The sequence below is a fragment of the Brachyhypopomus gauderio genome, chromosome 2 (genome assembly GCF_052324685.1).
Source record: "Brachyhypopomus gauderio isolate BG-103 chromosome 2, BGAUD_0.2, whole genome shotgun sequence".
In the NCBI taxonomy this organism is placed as follows: domain Eukaryota; kingdom Metazoa; phylum Chordata; class Actinopteri; order Gymnotiformes; family Hypopomidae; genus Brachyhypopomus; species Brachyhypopomus gauderio.
The window spans coordinates 20,910,980-20,930,690 of NC_135212.1; the positions used below are offsets into that span (position 1 = coordinate 20,910,980).

Here is a 19,711-nt window from a genome sequence, read left to right on the forward strand (position 1 = left end):
TAAATGTTTGAAGTATTCCTAAAAGTAACCCTTTAATTCAATGCAAGTGTTTATTTAAATGTAAAACTACAGATGATGGAATCATTATTACTTCCGTATTATTATTCCGTAGTATTATTTCCGTTTTTGTTTTTGAAAAAAATAAAGCACTGTTAAAGAAACAAAAACTGATTAGTTCAGTAGTCTTTGCCTTTGTGGAACACACGGTTCCCGTGTTGTTTCCTTGTTCCTTCCTGTCCTGGGTTATCGGCGAGCAGGTTTTGGCATGATGAACACCTTGACAGGCTTGCTGAGGTTGATGGTGCCCTCGATGAGGTTCTCGCTTGTAGGCAGGCCCTCCGTGCTCTCACTCCAGGCTGGCTTGGAAGCGGCCAGCTTGCTGCTGCTGGAACTGTAGGCTAAGAGTAACCTCACCTCGATCTGGCATGGCTCTGAAAGTCAGGAACGGGGAGAGCGCTAAACTCGGGCATGTCAAAAGTCAGAGGATTACCCAATATCTGGCATGCGTGTTCTACAGCAATTTGAAAAATTAGTTGTAAATGCTTCTCTATACTTTAGTTGCATTCTGAAGAATGGCCTGACTTTAAAAGTCAGTTTAAAAGTACTGCTGAAGTCACCGCATGCACAAATACAAAATAAGTCTGGCCAGAGGAAGATTCCCCAGCCTGGATGCATTTCTATTTATATCTGTGGGTGTGCTAGGATTTCATTCTGCATGGCATGATAATTCCTATTATGAATAGAACTTTTCCTTCAAAGAAATTGTACTAATAAAAAACACTAACACTGAAAACCAGCTTGTCTAATATGTAGTTATTGGCTCAAATGACAAAAATGTATTGGGCCACTGGGAATACTCTCACCTGTCCAGGCTGAGTGGGACAGATACACCTGAGTGATTAGTCGTACCCTCCCGGGTCCAGGTGTCCTAAAATCTCCAGGTTTGGGATGAATTATGTGAGACTGTCCATCTGGGTAGAGTACCTAGAGGGTGGGAAGACAGGCGAGGTTAAAAATGCAGACTCAAAACAACGTGAAAAAAGAAAAAAAAACAAAACAAAAAGGTCCAATTTTCTAGAGCAACACTCATACCACATAAGCATAAAATGCTGATCTGTCATAAACGGAACCAAGACCTGCACTTTGACTGTTGACTGGGGCTCTTGCACATGTTCCAGGGTGGCATCAATGTCTAGTGCCACTACCAGGCCAGACGTGAAGCGCAGCGGGTTGTCTGACTCCCCTGTGGGCTCGATGATGGTTGCCAAAGCTCGGTGGATCTGCAAACCCAAAAGAAAGCCAGGCAATGAGAGGCCAAAGGGGCGGTGCTATGTGCTACGTAACGCATGATCAATTTCAGGCAATCATGTCGGAGTCTGAGCACACCTGTTCAGGGAGTTTGAGGTGGATGAATCTGCTTTGTCTCAGAGTGGTCTGGAGGATCTTCACTAGGTCCAGTGGTTTACAAGCCACAAGTCTGGGCATGAGTTCCAGAAGTTTCTCCACAAAACTGTCCTGAAAGTGGGGCAGCTCTGTGACGAAGAGCCTGTTTCGGGTGAGGGGTGTGGGGCAGGGCAAAAAGAGAATTGACTGCTCTTGCCATGACAGAGCTGAGGTGAAGTTTCATCCTGCTATTTAAGATCAAGAACTGCCAGAGTAAGACAGTAATTACATAGCAATGACTTGTAATTTCAGATGGCACTTCCTGTGTGTACTCATAATTGTAATTGCATCTTATCAGCAATGTAATTACTGAAATGCTTTTATTGGGGACACAAATATTCATGAGTCTCTTGCCATAATGGTCCCATGTGAAACACACCTCTGGAATGCTTCCACTTCCTGCAGGAACTTCTCACACAGTACGAGGAGAGTCTCAACTCTGGAGTGGGAAGGAGGTTTAGTTAGTCCAACACCAAGGTCGGAATGCGGCCGATAGGAAGGGTGTGTGTGTGTGTGTGTGTGTGTGTGTGTGTGTGGGTGAATGCTGACCCTCGTTTGGTACGGGCAGTGAGAATGAGCTGCAGAGCCTTGGCCTGTAGCCGCACATTGTGAATAGTGGCCACCTGACGCACCTCCAGGCCACCATACAGGAACTCCAACTTGTATGTCTCCTCTAAGATCTAACGGACACATGCATACCCACAAATATTTTATGCATGTATTTGCATTACACACTGGAGCAAACTCTTCATACAACTGTGTGTGTGTGTGTGTGTGTGTACCTGCTGAGCAGCGGTTGATGCCATAGCATTCTGTTTCAGACAAAGAGGCACAGCCATGTTCCACAGTTTCTCCTGCAGAGCCTGAGAGATAAGCAAGAAAGATATTCTCATTCTATATGCAACATCTGAGGTAGATTACTGCCACTCAGTGGGAAAAGCCTGCGCTACTGCTGCAGCCACTGCTAATCGATCCCCATCATGAATAACCCATGAAGTGATACAGTAATGTGCACAGCTCCTGTCAAAGCTCATCTAGACACAGACCTTCATAAGGAGAAGCTGACAGTGTAAGTAAGTGGCGCAGAAGTCCGCTGACCCAGCCAGCTCCGTCTGGAGTTCCCCCAGCCTCTGCAGGTCTCTGTGGGGGAGGGCAAGATATCAGCATGTGGCCCGTAAATGCTGTGGGAACCGGCTCTGTACTCAATGTCAGGAAATGCGATCTGAAGAAACTTCACAAAAACATCAATGGCTGATGATAAAGTGGATCCATATGCTACGCTCTAAAACCAACAAAACGATTGCTTATGAGAAGACCATGCTGATTGGCATATTGTACCACGTGTCTCACTCACGCATTTACAAAACTTTCAATGTGAAAGTCTACTGTGAGATTTCTCAAATCACAGTTATCTATAAACTTTGTTGGGCATTGATTAGAGGTAATACGACAAATCTATTCAACCACCTTATCTGCCAGACGTACCCTCCCCACTCATCTGTATCTCGTGAGGCCCCGAAACAAACAGATATCACTGGTGCATGTATTAGATCATTAGAAAAACGATAGAAACAGCAAGAGTGAAAGAGGCGACTGAGACTGTCTCATTCCATCTAGCTAAGGATATGGTGCTATTTAAAGCAGTGTACAATGTGGGATTTAAGCATTGCTGTACTGTGCTTTAAATGGTGGAAACAGCCCACAGACTGCTTCAAATCTGGGTAATCTACACAGTACAAAATTTGGAAGAAAGATTGCAATTAGGATCATGGATCGTGACTGGGTGTTCAAAAAAAAAAAATTGTGATGTTTTTCTGGGAAGATTGCCATCTCCTGGTTTAATGGCACATTTCCGACCTGATAGTGAAGTGCAGAAGCTCTTGAGCCCCGGGTGAGTCCAGGTTCTGCAGGGTGCTGACCCGGGCCAGGCTCTCCTGCAGGAAGTGCTGTGCTGATTCCAGGCTGCTGGATCCGAGCCCGGACGTCTCGGAGCCCAAGCCCGCCACCTGCTTCCTGCCTGGTAACTGAGTGAGTGAGGCAGAAGATGAAGGAGACAGGCGAACCATCTCTTTAGCGCCATAAAGAATAAAGAGGCAGTGCTCACTCTGAGCTGAGGCACCAGGTGGGAAAGGCTGTCACGCAGGTAGGCGTAGTGGCGGAAGGTGTGGTCTGAGAACAGAGCTGGCATAGTGGGGCAAGACTTTGCCGCATTAAACACTAGCACTAACACAGCAATATCTGATCAACTGCAGTTCAGGAAAGCACACATACAAAGGAAAATCAATTGGAAATCGCATGACGACCCATTTGAACTGAACATGAAGTTTCTTGTGATCACTCAAGAGTTAATGATATTCATGATCACGGTACTGGTAGAGATGACAGTATCCATGATGCTCCACGCCCAAGTAAAGATCTGTTGTATAGCTAGTTCTGCTCCCCTGATCTCTCGTGAGGCAGGACCGAGCTGGTCAGGATACACGCTGGGTCGTCCATGTCCGGTTCAGGAGTGTCAAAATAGGGGTGTGTGCTCAGGAGCTCGGGAACGATGGGCAACACCAGAGTGGGGTGGCGAGCACCAAGGAACTTCAAACATCTGCAGGAGAACAGGAGAGCACACGGGGGGGTGGGGGACGTGTTTGTGTAGTCTGTGTTGGTATACATGTACTTCCTGTGGGTGTGGTTGTTTAGGTACATGTTCACACGTCTCCTCAGTCTAATATGTTACACGCTTGTTATGTGCTATGTATATGTCATGAGAGTTAGTCCTGTCCTGTGCTCATCTTTGTGAGCCAAGTGGTGTTTGTATGTTGAGTGTCACATAGCATGTGTCACATAGGAAACATTCTGGTGGAAAATATATGGTGGAAAAACCATATGCTCCTTCAAGTGTGATATGCTGGAGTCAACATTATAAGAGGAAAATACTTTATATATATTAATTACACACATATACATACACAGGCTTTTTACCCCATTTTTTTCCAATTTAGAATCTCGAGTCTCAATTTTATTTTATGAGTACAAAGTAAACCTCAATCTTTTGGTAATCTCAATCTTTTCCAGGTCTGAAAAGGGCTGCTTCTGATTTCAAACATTTTCCAGTTTTCACCAGACCTGCAGTAGAGCCGTCAAGACAACCAGCCGGTAAGCCCCCAACTAAGCGCGGTGTAGTCAGTGGTGCTATTTCCAGACTCACTTCCACACCGAGTTGCGGTCGGTTGGGTACTTGGTGAGGTTCTTCAACAGTTCCAGCAGGGCCAGCTGGATACACTCTTTAGTTGACACGTTAGTGTAACACAGCAGCTCGTGCAGGGCCTCTCGGATGTCCCGCGAGGAGTCCTGAGGGTAAGAACAGATGTTTTTAAGAGTCATGAAAAAAGCCCCCAATATGTGATGAATGAGAAGGAAGTCATTTTTGCTACCAAAAAGTATGAAAATCTTTAAAGTACAGGTCACATGAAGTGAAGACTACATTTGCTTTGTATTCCACAAATTAACCAGTTGTTGCTGGATTAAGTGGGAATCGGCCAGCCATGTTTTAAAGAGATTTAGTACAGAACCTTTGAAACGACCAGGCTACCAGATGTCAACAATGGCTGATGTATAATGTGAAGAAGAATCATTGGGAAAAATTACACACTGCTTCCTTAAATACTTCATACTGCACGAGTCTTGCAGATAAAAAAGTGGCAAGTTGGAATTTTAATACAGATATAATTTATTTAAGCAAATCCAAACTAGTTAAACCAGTTGCTTTAGCAAGTATGTACTGAGTATACAAATCATTAGCAATAACTTGCATGTGTACATAATAGGTAGAAAATAGTATTTTGCCATGCCACAGATCACAACATGCTACAGTAGACTAACTGCTGTGTAAAACTGTACAGTGAGGACAGCATACAGCTGGTCTTACAACATATCGGAGCCAATCAGCAGGTACATGTCCCCAATAAGACAGATGTCACCAACATTATGGACAATCAGGGTACGTTAGCGTGTTTGTGGGCGGCCTGCAGTACCTCCAGCACGGCCAGTACTGTGTCCAGCTGGTCTTCTCTCAGTGTGATGTTGATGGAAATCTGACGCAGTGCGTGAATGGACTGTAGCCGCACCTCCTCGATCTCGTCGTTGAACATGTCCACCAGGAAGTCCAGGCACTTCTCCGCGAAGCTGGGAGAGGACTGGGCCAGGGTGCACAGCGCCTCCACGGACGCCGTCCGCACCTCTGTCGGGAGCAAACCACGCAGGAGAATCAGCGTCTGGGCATTGCGGCGAAGCATCTGGCTGCAGCAGGATCTCGGGAGAAGATCTCAGAAGGTCTCGTACGCACCGTACATCTCGTCTTCTAGGCCGTGCACGAACGCTCCGCAGGCGCCAGAGTCAATGAGGTTCACGCCCGACGTGTCCACCTTTTCTTTGGGCGCGTCATCTGCCCAGCGCCGGCCCGAGGAGAACTCTCCGGAAGTGTAGAGTTCTTTAGCTCGCTCGTGCGCTGTGCGCTTCCGCTATATCGTGGATGGGTGGAAAGGATTCAAACGGCACAAATATAATGCCAAAATATACAAATTACAGTTTCACATAGCAATAGTCTACAAAATTTACAAAGAGGTCCTTAAACTGTCAGCAAGGGGCAAATGGTTTATTAGTAAGAGCAGTTATGCTAACAGAAGGAATGGCTTAAGTTATTAATACACGCATGTTTAATCATACCCTGAGGTCCGACATCAGTTTCTTGTCCAGTGTCTGCTCCAGGAAATGCGGGCTCACCTGCTGCATGGAACCCTGGGAATGAAAATAAGGCAATTTGGAAAGATGTAAGCAGAGACTGCAGACTACGTGGTGGAGTATCAGAAAAAACCCAAACAAACAACAAAACCCCCACCAGCAGCTTGGCGGCCTGCACCCTGACTACCCAGGAGCCATCGCTGACCATATGACAGATCTTCCCAAACGAGTCGTCTATCAGTCGGATTTCCTCGTTGGACGAGGGAATTGGGACGATGCTGTGTGCAATGGCAAAGCAGAAGGGAGAGGGAGAGAGATAGAGAGAGATTGCGTTCATGTCAGCGGCACTGTGTGTCATAAAACAGCACACCATGCGAGCCAGTGTACAAGATGGTGGATGGTTGAAGAATGGCTGAAAATGACTCTACCTTTCGGGGTAAAGTTGGCTCAGCACCCACACCATCTGCACAGCTGCTGAGCGCACCTGCTCATAATCGTCACTCAAAAGCTTGCAGGCCTGCAAGACACACACGAGGCGGGAACTGTTACTTAGATGTGCATCAGGGTGTGCTTACGCCTATAATTAAGCATGTGAGTGGCAGCAAGCCCTACCTGGTTGTATATGGTTTGTTGGAGTTTCATCCCCCTTTCGTGCAGCTGCAGCTATGGATGCAAAAAGGAGGAGGTTTGTTTGAACATCTGATGCGTCGATACATCTGATTAAATCAGAGGCTGCAAATAGCTTCTGTGAGCCTTCACACGGCGGGAGCAGTGAAGGTTTAGCAGTGCTGACGCCGCTTACTGTAGCTTTAATGGCCGCGGTGCGAACGCGGGGATCCTGGTCGCTGAAGTAGTCACTGATCAGGCTGAGGACGTCCCGCGGGGGCGTGGCAGTGGAGCTGGCACCAGGCTCGCTCTCTTTACTCAGAGGCTTATCCACAGTACCCAGACAGCCCAGCAGCTGCAGGCACTTATTACGCACCCCGAAGAAGGTGCAGTTTAGATGCTGGAGGAGAACAGATGGATGTTTTTAATGACAGGCAAGCATTCTGTACAGGGCCGAGTTTGCCCATAGACATCATATAAGAAATATGTATGGTGGGTGCTACATAGATTGCTGTGACATAATTTACTGTTCTGATATGCTTCTAAAGTGACAAGTTGATTCTAATTTCAGGAAAATGTTGCCTTGATTTATTTGTTTTTTTCTTACTCAAAGTAATGAAACAAAGTAACATAAATTAATGTAACTAAGTAAAATAAATAAATGCTTAATAGCAACAACCTTGCATGCCACGTCGATAAGCCTCTGAGTCACTGTGGTGTTCTCTGGAAGGTGTGTTCCTATGACCAGCAGTGTGTCTAACAGCTGTGCTAGCACCTGTTTAGACTCTAAAAGCAAAACAGTGAGAACATCTCGTCAAGCACAGTGAGGTATCTAAACTTCCAAATCTATTACAATTGTTGGTGCAAAGTGGCATAATCTTTTGTAAGCGGGGATTCAGAGAGTAAACAGTGATACCCACATGACAATACAAGGACATACAAGGTCTCAGATGAATTTACAGCCAAATTAGACAACATAATGTTCATCGATGTAACTTACTATCATTGTTAAGGGTGCTTATGACATCATCTACAATACAGTCAGGAGAGAAACCAGGAGTTTTGGACAACAGACCAAGCAGAGATGCAATCTTCAGTCTGACCGAGTTATCTACCTCCTGGAAAATAACACGAGTTATAAACAAGCGCCCACACAACACACAGAAACAATTTTTCACCGTCACAAATCTACACCAAAAAACTCTGGACATGGGTCTTATCAAAACATGGTGGGAATTCGCTATTTGCACAGGTGTTGCCCCCCTAAACATTTCTTTTTATGAAAGACTTTTAAAAGACCTTGTAGTAGTGCTCCAGCAGAATGCGCACGACGCCCTCCACACTTTCTGCCTCCACCGGCTTGCGAGCAAAACTCAGAAGATACTGCAGGGCGTCTGTGGGGTTGGTGGCTTTGCAGAGGTCGATGTGTAGCGCTGCCGATTTACTAGGCTTGGTTAGCCGAAGCTTCTTGGCCGGCACCTCCTCATGAGGTTGTTGCTGGGAGAAAATATTAATTATGCTAACAAAATTCATTATAATTCTGCGCATAACAAAATAACATACGCGTTGCTAGTAATATATTGCAAGCACTCTGTGATACATGTCAGACACTGAAACGTTGTGCGGCAGAAACAAAACCCAGTGATTTTGCTACGCTAGACATTAAAAATGAACGTCAGTAGTTTTGAGAAGGATGAGGTCGCCTATCTCAAACGTATTTGGCTCTCACCCCTGTAAATAAAGACTTTTATTTCCTGGATATACATGAAATGCATACTGAGAATGAATGTATATCTCATCATACACAACACTGCCAGAGTTTGATATTGATTCGCCTGTCATACTGGTTCTAACCCTTCGTAGGTTTTAGTAATGTAGTAATGTAAGAGTAATGTAGCGCCATTAAACGCATAATCACTAGTTAGCTAGCCAGCTAACCGTGTTAGCATGGTAACGAAAAATATAACCTAGCCAGCTAACCATGTCATGAACTTTGTATCACATTTATCCTTTCTGTTCCATATTGTGTTTTTTACCTGTACAACTTTGGAAAATTCTTCATAAACCCGTTTTTTCAAATGAGCTGCCATACTACAGTCCTCAGTAGCAACGGAATAGACTCATTAAGAATGTCCCATATCACCTTCCGTAGCCATTCTTCCTCGATGAGCGTAGTTAACACAGGTTTGTACCCATATCGACACCATGTGTCCAAAAAGAGAAACTGTTGTAGTTTGACAGACTGCCTCAACGTGATATTCATCTACAGTGCAGTAAAGTAGGTATTATTTATTGACTATTTTTTTCTTATGTTAGTTGTATAGTTAAACATGTCAGTGGTTTGTTTCATAAATGTGTATCAAAACATTCGTTAAACAATGAATATTATTATCAAGCTTCCCCAAACCAAACAATGCACATTGCATATAGTCATCACAATACAAAACTGTGGTAAACTATAATTAATTATAATGTGTTATTTCTGACTAATCATTGATCAGGACTGTGTATGTCTCCCAGAAAATTACTCTTTTGTGGAATTTGAATGGTAAACATTAAGGGTAACCTAATGGAGAAGGAGCCCATTACATATGAATTCATCAGAACTTAAGATGATGATAAACATGCATTTACGACCACTCAAATTACAACAGAACTTTTATTACATTCTTACACTGGTATGAATCAGCTGCCTAGTTGCTAGTAATGACATTTTTAGAAGCCCTGTGGTAAAACATCAGTAAGATACATTTGTAGTGAGCATATAATGTCAAATATAAACTAGAGTCAATATTAAACAAGGGTGGTCACAACTATCAACAAAGGTTCTGAATAGATAGACTCCCAGTCACCAGGCGCCAGTAACATAGGTGGGTCTTATACACTAACAGCTGACACATAGTTCTTATCTAAGTGTTTGTGAATCTTTTAAAGACTCATACCGCCAATTCTATGGAGCTACCTCTGTTCGGATATAGCAGGACAAGAACTTCAACAAACACATTCACCACCAAGTGAATGTTAGCTTATAAAAGAAATCATAGCTCTTAAAAAGAAAACCCTTATCCGCGCTGTGAGGTTTAAGGCTCACTTTATACCCTTTTGCCTCTATATCCATTTTTATGCAATCCAGCAGATCCTCCACAGTTGCCGAAGCTTTCCATGGGCCAAAGCTCACAACTGACTCTTTTTTAGTGTCGAGACTGTCCAGAGCATCATTGTACCTTGTCAGATCGTCCTCTGTCCTTAGAACACACATAACTATGGTAGAATATCTTGAGGCCATGGCTTCTGCCCTGGCCACCCTCACAATCACCTCCAGGTTCTCCTGATAATTGCGCACGCGGGACAAGAACTGCTGCCTCCCCACGGTCTCACCGAACAACCGGGGCGTCTCCTCCAGGACTTTCACCAGAGGCTTTATGCCATAGTGCACGGCTTCCTTGTGCACCTCCAGCAAGTGCTTGGTGGGAACCTCATCTGTGCGGAGGTACTCGAGGACCGACCCGAAGTATGTCCCGTCACGGTCTATGAAATAGCGACCCTCGGCATCCTTACGAAGCTTCGGCGATCCGTTGAACATGTCGGCGAGCTTGGACATGGGGAATTTGCGGAGAGTCCCCAAGGTGGTGGTGAACATCTGACCACCGACGTTCAGCTGCACAACTACAGTGTGCTAGAGAGAGAGAGAGAGAGAGAGAAAATCAACTCCACAGGCATGTCTTAGGGTTTTACGCGTAAACCACCGAAACCCGATATTTTACTTTAGTTTCCTCGAATAATGGCGCATGTTCCCGTCCGAACCCCCTTTCTCACTACAGCTCACACTGTAGCCATTATACCACAGGACCGAGATGAAACTATAAATCTGTGGAATAAATGTATTACTCATTTATTTGCCGTTAAGGGTTGTACTTTGTGAAACACTTTACATTCCTTAGTTCTTAATGATCAAAATATAACCTTTATGTACTTCTGTGCTCGAATTACCATTCGAGTGTGAAGGACAAGAAAATGAGTTGCAGGCACCGTTACCGTTGAAACACACGCGAATACGTCCGAACTCAACGCAACACTTCACTGCTTTTCTCAGCCGACACCTGCTCCACGTACACGGCTGTACTGTCATCCGTCGACGCCTTACCATGCATAACCAGTAAACGTAGGCCATACTTTAAATGTCATAAAAAATGTCATAAGCCACTGACAAATACGACTAAAGTTGTTTCCAGGTGTTCCCCATAGGGGGTAAACCAGTAGTTAACAGCTGCTATACAATATCCACCGCAAATACACAAACTAGGTTACAACTACATAATTTACAGCCCACCAACGTCTTACCAGTTGCTGAGGGTCAACAGCTTGTTTCCTTGAAGGTTTCAACTCGGGAAGGCTCATTTTTAAGACTTCAGCGTCGACCTGTCCCATGCACTAATACAGCAGCAGGTTGGAGTCTCTGCGGAGGTGTGGTTTAAGCGCATTGAACAAACCTCCAGCTTCAACTTTTACGTGCTATTCCACACCCAAGACGTTTGATGCTCATGACTTGGTCGTTTTGCAGTTTGTGGGTTACGTAAATCAAGTGGGGCTTGTAGTCTCCCTTTACACGTATTTGCAGCACAAAAGAAAAAGCAAAGTTAACCCACTTCTTACTAAATATACCCATTTCATTTATTTCAGTCCATCATTAGATACATAAAAAAAGAAAGCTGGCATGACATGAAGAAATGACAACAGCAAAATATATTTATCTTTTTATTTTTGTACAGAATCACAGGTTTTTCATCATCCAATGGTGAACACCTGGAAAAGATAGAAAACAATGAATACGCAGGTAGGGGACGTCAACCTTCATTGACCATTAACAAAAAAGCTTTTGTAAAGATACCAAAACTATACAGTTGAAAAAAAAACAAAACCCTTCTCAGACAAATGCCTCAATGTCTTCAACTGAAAGGAACATTCTGCCCTGAGGAGCTGAAGGCAGGAGCACAGAACGTGACCCCTGACCCAGACCTTCTCAAAGAAAACGTCCCACTCCGACTCGTCATCGTATCATCACTGAAGGGTGTGTGCACATCTGAAAAGTCTTCAAGTGGGCTAGATTACATTTACTGGCTTTATTCCTTCCTACATTAATCCACTCATTATACTCCAATTCATCAGGAAAGAAGAAAAAAAAAATATATATATATATATATCTCTGTGCACTCAATCTTGGACTCAAGACCTTGGATATATTAAACTAACTCTTCAAGAGCCATCTTGATGAGCTTTGTCAAATGGTGGCCATCCTGATGCCCTTACCCTTCATGCTGTGGCCACAGGAGGTCCCTGTGGCATGACGGGGACCTCGGGTTTGGCCCCCTTCTGTTCAGACACCGGGGTGGTGGGGAGAATCTCCTCTTTGGGCTCCACAATGCTGACGTGGTCAGGCAGAGGCTTCTTGGGGCCGATCTTGCCGCTGGGGTCCCAGGGAAGCATGATCTTAACCTTGATGCCAAGCACACCTGGACACGGGTACATAAATCGGTCATTACCAAAGCCAAACAGCATTAACTGTCTGACCTTTTATAGCGAAAATAAGCTTGACTGGTTATAATCCAGGTAAACACAGTGATCCAATCTATATTCATTTATGCCCTTCTCAGACAAATGCCTCAATGTCTTCAAGTGAAGGGAACATGCTGCTCCAAGGAAGTGAAGTCAGGAGCACAGAACGTGACCCCTGACCCAGCTTGCCCTGGACAGACACCGTCCCATTCAGACTCGTCATCGTATCATCACTGAAGGACTGCCCAGAATCACTGAAGTCTAGCCAATACCAACATTACCGTCAACCTCATGCTTCAGACCTCCTGTATCATTATGACTTTGGCAATACTGCCAGTTACTTAATTGAATCTGCAATAACCAGTGTAATGTATGTTTTATGCAATACTTTCAACCATTTATGCTTCAAGCTTTAATTGCTAGCATGCTTGGCACCAAACTGGAAAATCTTTTACTTAGCACAATTGGAATAAATTAAGATAGAAAAAAACTGTATAACTAATTTCTCTACCTAAATTTAGAATTTATTTCCAAACAGGTCATTTTGCTGACTGCTATAACAATCCTGCTTTTATTATAGTTACTTCAGTGGTCTTAACATCCAAGTCAGCGTGACGCTCCACAGGTGAGACACAGAACAAGTGTATATAATGAAACACCACATACTGATGCAACGTACTGCATGTATAATAAGAGAACATGAATTCTGATGATCAACATCAAAACATCCAACAACTCTGTTCTTCTAAACGTTGAGGAATTGCACATACAGTGTTTACTCCACCTTAATCTCTCCGCACTCACCCTGTCGGAGCAGGACGTGGCGTACAGCCGTGTCAACATAGTAGTTCACGGGATCTCCGCTGTGGATCATCAAGCCATCCACAAACTTCATGGACTTGGCTCTCTGACCCCTGAGCTTGCCAGAGACGACGACTTCACAGCCCTTGGCCCCGCTCTCCATAATGAAGCGCAGGACACCATAACAGGCCCTGAGAAGAGGCAAACGCACTCAAGACACTTCCACACTCCGATCAAACACCACGCTACATAAACGGACTGAAACTGGGAGATGGAGAACACAACTGGCTTCGCTCTTCTCAGACAAATGCCTCAATGTCTTCAACCGGGAGGAACGTTCTACTCTTGATGAGGCCAGAATCACAGAACGTGACCCTGACCCAGAATCCTCAGAGAGAATCTGCTCCATTCCGACTCGTCATCGTATCATCACCGAAGGTCACGCAAGCCCAGAGGTGAACTCAAGAGAGGGGAACGAATAACGTGTGACAGCGGCTCACCTACGGACAGCCAGGCCTCCGAGCAGCTTGTAACGCAGTGACTCTGCCTGGGCAATGGCGCACAGACCCCTGGTCGCAACCTTTTCGGCATAGAGCTGAAACAACCAGCACATGGCAGTTTACTATACGGCTCTAACAATACAGAGAACCGGTGGCACTACACATTGGTTATCTGTATTCTGACATGTTGGCTGGTCTTACCTCCACACTGCCTTCTGGGAACCCAAACCTCTTCTGCACCACAGCAGTCAGCTCCCTAATGCGGCGGCCTTTCTCTCCCAGGACGTTTTGAGTCCTAAACAAAGAGTTTTATTCTTTATGATTTGCATAGCTAGTTTAATTGCTTTGCTCTAAACGAGAGGATAAAGAGTGCTTCAACTATTAAAATTACGTAATAGAATTAGTCTTTAGTAAGTTCCCAGTTTAAGACGTACCTGGTGGCTAGGATGATGATTTCTGTTCTTGTTGGTGTGACACGGACCTCAACACCGGAGTAACCATCCTCTGCGAGCTCACGGGTCAGGAACTCGTTCAACTCGGCTTTGAAGATGCCGTCTGAGACAAACTAATGACAAAACACATTCAACTGAATACGATTTAAACAGAGAAAACTGATGAAGCGTCATTTTCCGTTGCACATTATAACGTAGACATGCCACATTAACTTGCCACTCAACAAACTGGAGAAAATAAACGTCCTGACTGACATGAAAGGCAGTTATTTATTCACCGTGTTGAAGTGAACGTTAAGAAGACAGTCAGCTATATACTGTTTCTCAATTATTGTTAGAAAATTTACACAGAACCGACAGTAAAGTCAAAATGCGTCTACAAATGCTAACCGTTAGCTAGCTCCCAAACCACTGCAATATCTGGGATAGCTAGCTAGCCAACTAGTAGGTTAACCACACCGGTCCAAGTAGCTCGTATGATAAAGGTAAACGGCATTATCATTCGGACAAATTTTAAGAGCTGCATGAATACAAAATAGTCCTCTATTTTGGACAACATGGTACATCGCCCCATGAGTTAAACTGTCTGAGAACAGCCTGCCATGTTCCTCTAGATGCAGTTAGTATCATCCATGACAATCCAGCTTTAAGATGCAAGAAAACACCAATTTAAACACCAGCAACTATTACTAAGCCGCATGTTAATAATATACAACCCTTATTTCACTGTGATGAATCCTGCTTTGGCGTATAATTTGATGAAAATCCCACTAACCTTTCTCTTCTTTGAAATTTGCACCGCCATCTTGACGAAGGCCGCAGACAGGAAAGGACCGCGTTAAAAGGCGGAAATTTATTTATATTATTGAAACACTTCCGTTTCACATTCGTGCTGATGGGTACTGTAGTATTTGTGCGATTTCAGTAAAAGTCTACCAGGTAGAAATTGCTTTCCTGCAGTCATTACCATATATTTGGTTTAAATAATTTAAATTACAAGTAGTTCTAGGCTTGGCCAGTTGCGAGTTGCCTACTGAAAAGGCTACACATCTAAAGGGCCATTGTCTTCATTTTGTTTCAGAAAGAGGTGACATGTTGCGATGTGAATCACATAAAATAAAGTTAAAAAGGATTAAGCCTTAAAATAAAAAAAACATACTATTAAAATATATAACGGTAAACGCATGTTGCAGGCTTATACAAAATAATACACGGACTTCTACAGGTCTGCATCCCTGTGGTTAAGAACTTAGCTGTTTGGTGTAATACAGGGGTGCCCACAACTTTTCAGCTTGTGAGCTACTTATAAAATGACCAAGTCAAAATTATCTACCTACTATAATAATGCAAAACAAAATTACTTTTTAGCGGCGTTCATTCATCCTTCTTCTTTCGGCAATTCCCATTTAGGGGTCGCCACAGCGGATCAAACTCCTCCATCTGGCCCTGTCCTGAATGTCCTCCACTGACACACCAGCCACTCTCATTTCCTCTACCACTGCATCCATAAACCTCCTCTTAGTTCTACCTCTCCTCCTCTTGCCTGGAAGTTCCATCCTCAAGACCCTCCTACCAATATACCTCTCCTCCCTCCTCTGTACATGTCCAAACCATCTCAATCTCGCTTCTCTAACTTTATCTCCAATACATGCTACATGTGCTGATCCTCTAATAAATTCATTTCTGATCCTATCCTTCCTCGTCACTCCAAATGAGAATCTCAACATCTTCATCTCAGACACCTCCATCTCCCTCACCTGTCTCTTTGTCAAATAAAATAAAGTAAAAAATTATTAAGCCTTAAAATAAAAAAAACATACTATTAAAATATATAACGGTAAACGCATGTTGTACATGGTAGTTGTTGCAGGCTTATACAAAATAATACACTGCCTTCATCCACTACTTTTTAATGTCATGCAATCTACCCACACTTCCTTTGCGATCGACCCACACTTCCTTCGCGATCGACCGGTAGATCACGATTGACGTATTGGGCACCCCTGGTGTAAGAGCGTTTATGATTTTCTTCTATTCATTCTGTAAAACACTGAGTTGGATGTATGAAAGGCACTATACAAATAAAGATTAATATAAAATGTTAACGGGATTCAGAACAAATTTACAGGGGAGAGTCCGTATCCAATGGTTATTGAAGCAACAAAATGTTATTCAACAAATGTGAGATAGGGGATCTTACCGTAATGTGCTCATTGCTCCAAAGTAAAGACTGATGGGGTGAAATTTATATTTGTAAATTAAAAGCCAATTTAACAAGCTTGCCTCTGAAAGGCTAATAGTTTTATGCATGGTTTATTAATATTGCAAGGCAAAATATTTATATAGTACCTTTAATACACAATTAAATGTGCAGTAATAGTAGTAGGCTAATAGTAATAGTTGTTTGCCATGGGTCTGTCCCACAATTCATGAATTTTGATAAGAAAAGCTCATTATGACCTCATTATGACCCGAGATTTATCGCCTCAGGAAGGTCATTCTTAATTTAGAAACAAGAGTAGAAATGAAAAACATTAAAGAGAAATTAAAATTGTCACGGTACAGCCCCTGACCCCTCCCCTCGGAAGTGTGTGTGTGTATATGTGTAGTTTGCGTCTGGTCATGTCCATGTATGTATTTCCTGTGGGTGAGGTGTCGTGTGCGTGTGTTCATTTGTTGTAAACGTCTTGTTATCGTAATGTGCTGAACTTGGGTCTTGTTATGTTCATCGATTTAATGTGCATCTACTTTCTGATCCGTTCTCATCGCTTGTTTGTGTGGATACATGGTCTGAGTGTTCTGAGCACAAGGCACTGTTTGTGTTAATAAAATTAAGCACCTAGGCATGCAGACGGTTTTTACAAACATTTGTGAAAGAATGGGTCACTCTCAGGAGCTCAGTGAATTTCAGGATGCCAGGATAGGATGCCATCTGAGCAACAAATCCAGTCGTGAAATTTCCTCGCTCCTAAATATTCCACAGTCAATGATCAGCTGTATTATAAGAAAATTGAAGTCTTTGGGAATGACAGCAACTCAGCCACGAAGTGGTAGGCCATGCAAACTGACGGAGCAGGAACCGCTTGAGTTGCTTGCCGCTTTGACAGAATCTTCTTGGAGCCGATCGAAAGTCAATTTCCATGGTCTCACTGAACTCTTCCCACACCCGAGTTTTTATATATATGAAAACATAGACATTTAGATAATCACATTCATTCCATGGGGTTCTGAAGTTCCAAGAGCGTAGATCAGTTCATTTTCTTTGAATTTCCTAATTTAATTGCTGGCATAACATCAACTGGCTATTCAAACAGATGTAATTAATACAATGTCCATTAGAATTAAAATCACGCATCCTTAATCCTGATGGTCTGAAGGTGTTCAAAAACCCGATCAACAAGTTTTCTCTTGGTTTCTCCAATGTAATGCTGATTACATCTTGCAAGTAATGCAATAGTCAACTCCTGCTGTGGTGCATGAGGATGAATGAGTGATAACAATTTATTCTTTTATGCCAGTTATTTTAGTTGTTGTGTTAATAAATTTACACAGCACATCTAGATCGGTTGCAGGCTACAGTACCACAGTTGGAATCTGAATGGTTAATAAAATCAGTCTTGATGAGCATGTCTTTAATGTTCTTGTCTCTTCTCATCCTGGAGGATCCTGAAGTGTTGAAGTATAACATTAGCCACTATTTTATTTGTGGGATAAGTCAGAACCAAAGGATTTCTTGTTGTCTCAGTAGATTGTTTCTAGGTCAGTGCATCTACTCTCTGAATAGGTAACACACGAGTAAAGGAGCATCTATGACTTCCTCAGGAAAACCAGTTTTGGAAATGTTCATGCATCTTAATGGTATGCTGGAACAAGTCTTCATTGTCACTACAAATGCGTTTAAGTCTGAGAAGTTGCGAGTGAGAAATTGAGTTTTTGCAGGCCTTGGAAGGGGAAGAATTAAATTGTAGATAGGAATGAGAGTCATACCAGGATGTGCTATTTTCCATGTATAATCAAGAACTGGGTGGAACTTGGAGAATGAAGAAATGAAATTTCTCAACAAATCCAACAAAGAGGTTGGCATAAGATGGTCCCATTTTGGTCCCCATTCTGACATCTCTTATTTGTGAATATTTCTAGTCAGGGCCGGAGTGGGCCACTTTTTCAGCCTGGGAGTTTCATGCCCAAATCCAGCCCAAAATTATTTTTCCCTCCCAATTGGCCCAAACTAGAGATTGACATGAGCCGGCCCATCGGGAATCCTCCCGAACCTCCCAATTAGCCACTCCGGCTCTGGTTCTAGTCAAAAGTGAAGAAATTCAGCACAAGTTCAGCTCGTCTTAACAGAATCTCTGTAGGAGAGTTCTTTTTGGAATATTAAACCTGTGTGATGATTCTTTAACATATGTACATAATAGGTTGAAAATTTCATCCAGAAACTGGAAAATGATTTCTGTAGGGCAAGAATCATCAGCAGATGCAATTTGATGTCCAGGATTATTTTCCTTATGAATCTACAGCGAGGATTATCTACAATACGACTGCATGCAGAATAGGGAGGTCTCTTGCTGAAATGGCATGATTAATAGTGGCCCGAATAGAAGACTGTATCTGTGGAGTGATAGAGTTGTTCTGCCTATAAAAAGCAGTGTCAGAAATCTGGTGGGTTGCTTCCTTCAACCACTAACAACCACTACTACATGTCCATACAAATTAAATTAATAAATAAAATAAATCTACCTTAGGCAATAGACCAGGGGACCAGTAAAACTAATTTGTATGCTGACATATTAACATAAAATGGCTGAATTATAATGGCTGTTACAGTTTGTGACCAACTATCTATGTTCTATTATTTCTTGCAAAACATTTTATGGTAATTTTCAACATGCTGGCATCTTACTAATTAATGCTTGTAGAAGTTGCAATATGATGGGATGCAGTAATCCAGAATATAATTTCATTGTGCTCATTATTCCTTCATGACTGTGAAACTCTGCTTGTAGAAGTTGCAATATGAAAGTTCTCAAATTTTAAACCACAGGAAAATATTTTTTGAAATATTTTATTCCATGTCAAGATATACAGTTTCACAGTGTGGGTTGTTATAATAATATAGCATGTAATATCAATAACCAAATGGACAGACACATAACACTATAAAAAGTATACTAATAAGTAGAGGAGGAAGGCAAATCCAAAATGAAACCAATCACACAATCAAATGATATCTAATAATAATCATACATTTTCAAACCAAATGTAACTAATTACAATCCTCTGGAAGGTGCACAATGTGCTTGCTTGGTCCCTCTCTTGGGCCTGTGGTAGCTACCACAATATATTTATGGAAATTGAGAGACTACATCCACCCAAATAAGGTCAGGGTTTGCCATGGGTGTCCAAACCACTGGTTCATCAATTGGAGACATTAGTCTTGCGCTCTGACATTTATCCCTGGAATTGATGTAACCTACTTCTGGATCACTAATAGCATACATTCCAATAGAGCCATCCTCAAAACCTACGTATACGCACAGTGTCTCAGACAGAGCTAGAGCAGAAGGGGTCTTACAGAAGTAAAACATTCCCACCCTTTTCCCGTCTTTTACTCGTTGTACGACC

At 42.9% G+C, this 19,711-nt stretch overlaps 3 protein-coding genes and 3 non-coding genes across 7 annotated transcripts; all 6 read right to left on the reverse strand.

The window, feature by feature from the left end:
* Window positions 1-13: 13 nt before the first annotated feature.
* On the reverse strand, window positions 14-8,962 carry ints4 (integrator complex subunit 4). 2 transcript variants are annotated; one of them, XM_076990813.1, is made up of 23 exons: window positions 8,817-8,962; window positions 8,080-8,277; window positions 7,781-7,898; window positions 7,460-7,566; window positions 6,977-7,180; window positions 6,787-6,837; window positions 6,603-6,691; window positions 6,332-6,452; window positions 6,160-6,231; window positions 5,780-5,954; window positions 5,469-5,674; window positions 4,643-4,785; window positions 3,924-4,039; window positions 3,548-3,681; window positions 3,301-3,467; window positions 2,490-2,583; window positions 2,226-2,306; window positions 1,993-2,123; window positions 1,823-1,882; window positions 1,387-1,546; window positions 1,137-1,280; window positions 864-984; window positions 14-431 (listed from the first exon to the last, which is right to left on the reverse strand). In XM_076990813.1, the coding sequence occupies exons 1-23, from the start codon at window positions 8,868-8,870 to the stop codon at window positions 244-246; spliced, it is 2,934 nt and encodes a 977-aa protein (XP_076846928.1). In that variant the 5' UTR covers window positions 8,871-8,962; the 3' UTR covers window positions 14-243. The 2 variants fall into 2 exon arrangements, 1 of the variants encoding a protein (XP_076846928.1); XR_013125249.1 differs by having other exon boundaries at window positions 294-431; window positions 1,093-1,280.
* A 458-nt stretch (window positions 8,963-9,420) lies between these two features.
* On the reverse strand, window positions 9,421-11,380 carry kctd14 (potassium channel tetramerization domain containing 14). Its single transcript, XM_076990819.1, has 2 exons — window positions 11,122-11,380; window positions 9,421-10,456 (listed from the first exon to the last, which is right to left on the reverse strand). Exons 1-2 carry the CDS (start codon window positions 11,206-11,208, stop codon window positions 9,785-9,787), a joined length of 759 nt encoding a protein of 252 aa, XP_076846934.1. The 5' UTR covers window positions 11,209-11,380; the 3' UTR covers window positions 9,421-9,784.
* Window positions 11,381-11,522: 142 nt separating this feature from the next.
* rps3 (ribosomal protein S3) lies at window positions 11,523-14,997 on the reverse strand. Its single transcript, XM_076990820.1, has 7 exons — window positions 14,862-14,997; window positions 14,069-14,199; window positions 13,836-13,929; window positions 13,635-13,729; window positions 13,138-13,325; window positions 12,088-12,290; window positions 11,523-11,583 (listed from the first exon to the last, which is right to left on the reverse strand). Exons 1-6 carry the CDS (start codon window positions 14,889-14,891, stop codon window positions 12,091-12,093), a joined length of 738 nt encoding a protein of 245 aa, XP_076846935.1. The 5' UTR covers window positions 14,892-14,997; the 3' UTR covers window positions 11,523-11,583; window positions 12,088-12,090.
* On the reverse strand, window positions 11,700-11,847 carry LOC143508979 (small nucleolar RNA SNORD15). The gene has a single exon (XR_013129557.1). It is a non-coding gene; the product is annotated as a small nucleolar RNA SNORD15 (small nucleolar RNA).
* LOC143508980 (small nucleolar RNA SNORD15) lies at window positions 12,423-12,572 on the reverse strand. Its single transcript, XR_013129558.1, has one exon. It is a non-coding gene; the product is annotated as a small nucleolar RNA SNORD15 (small nucleolar RNA).
* Window positions 13,429-13,572, reverse strand: LOC143508981 (small nucleolar RNA SNORD15). Its single transcript, XR_013129559.1, has one exon. It is a non-coding gene; the product is annotated as a small nucleolar RNA SNORD15 (small nucleolar RNA).
* Window positions 14,998-19,711: the final 4,714 nt, after the last annotated feature.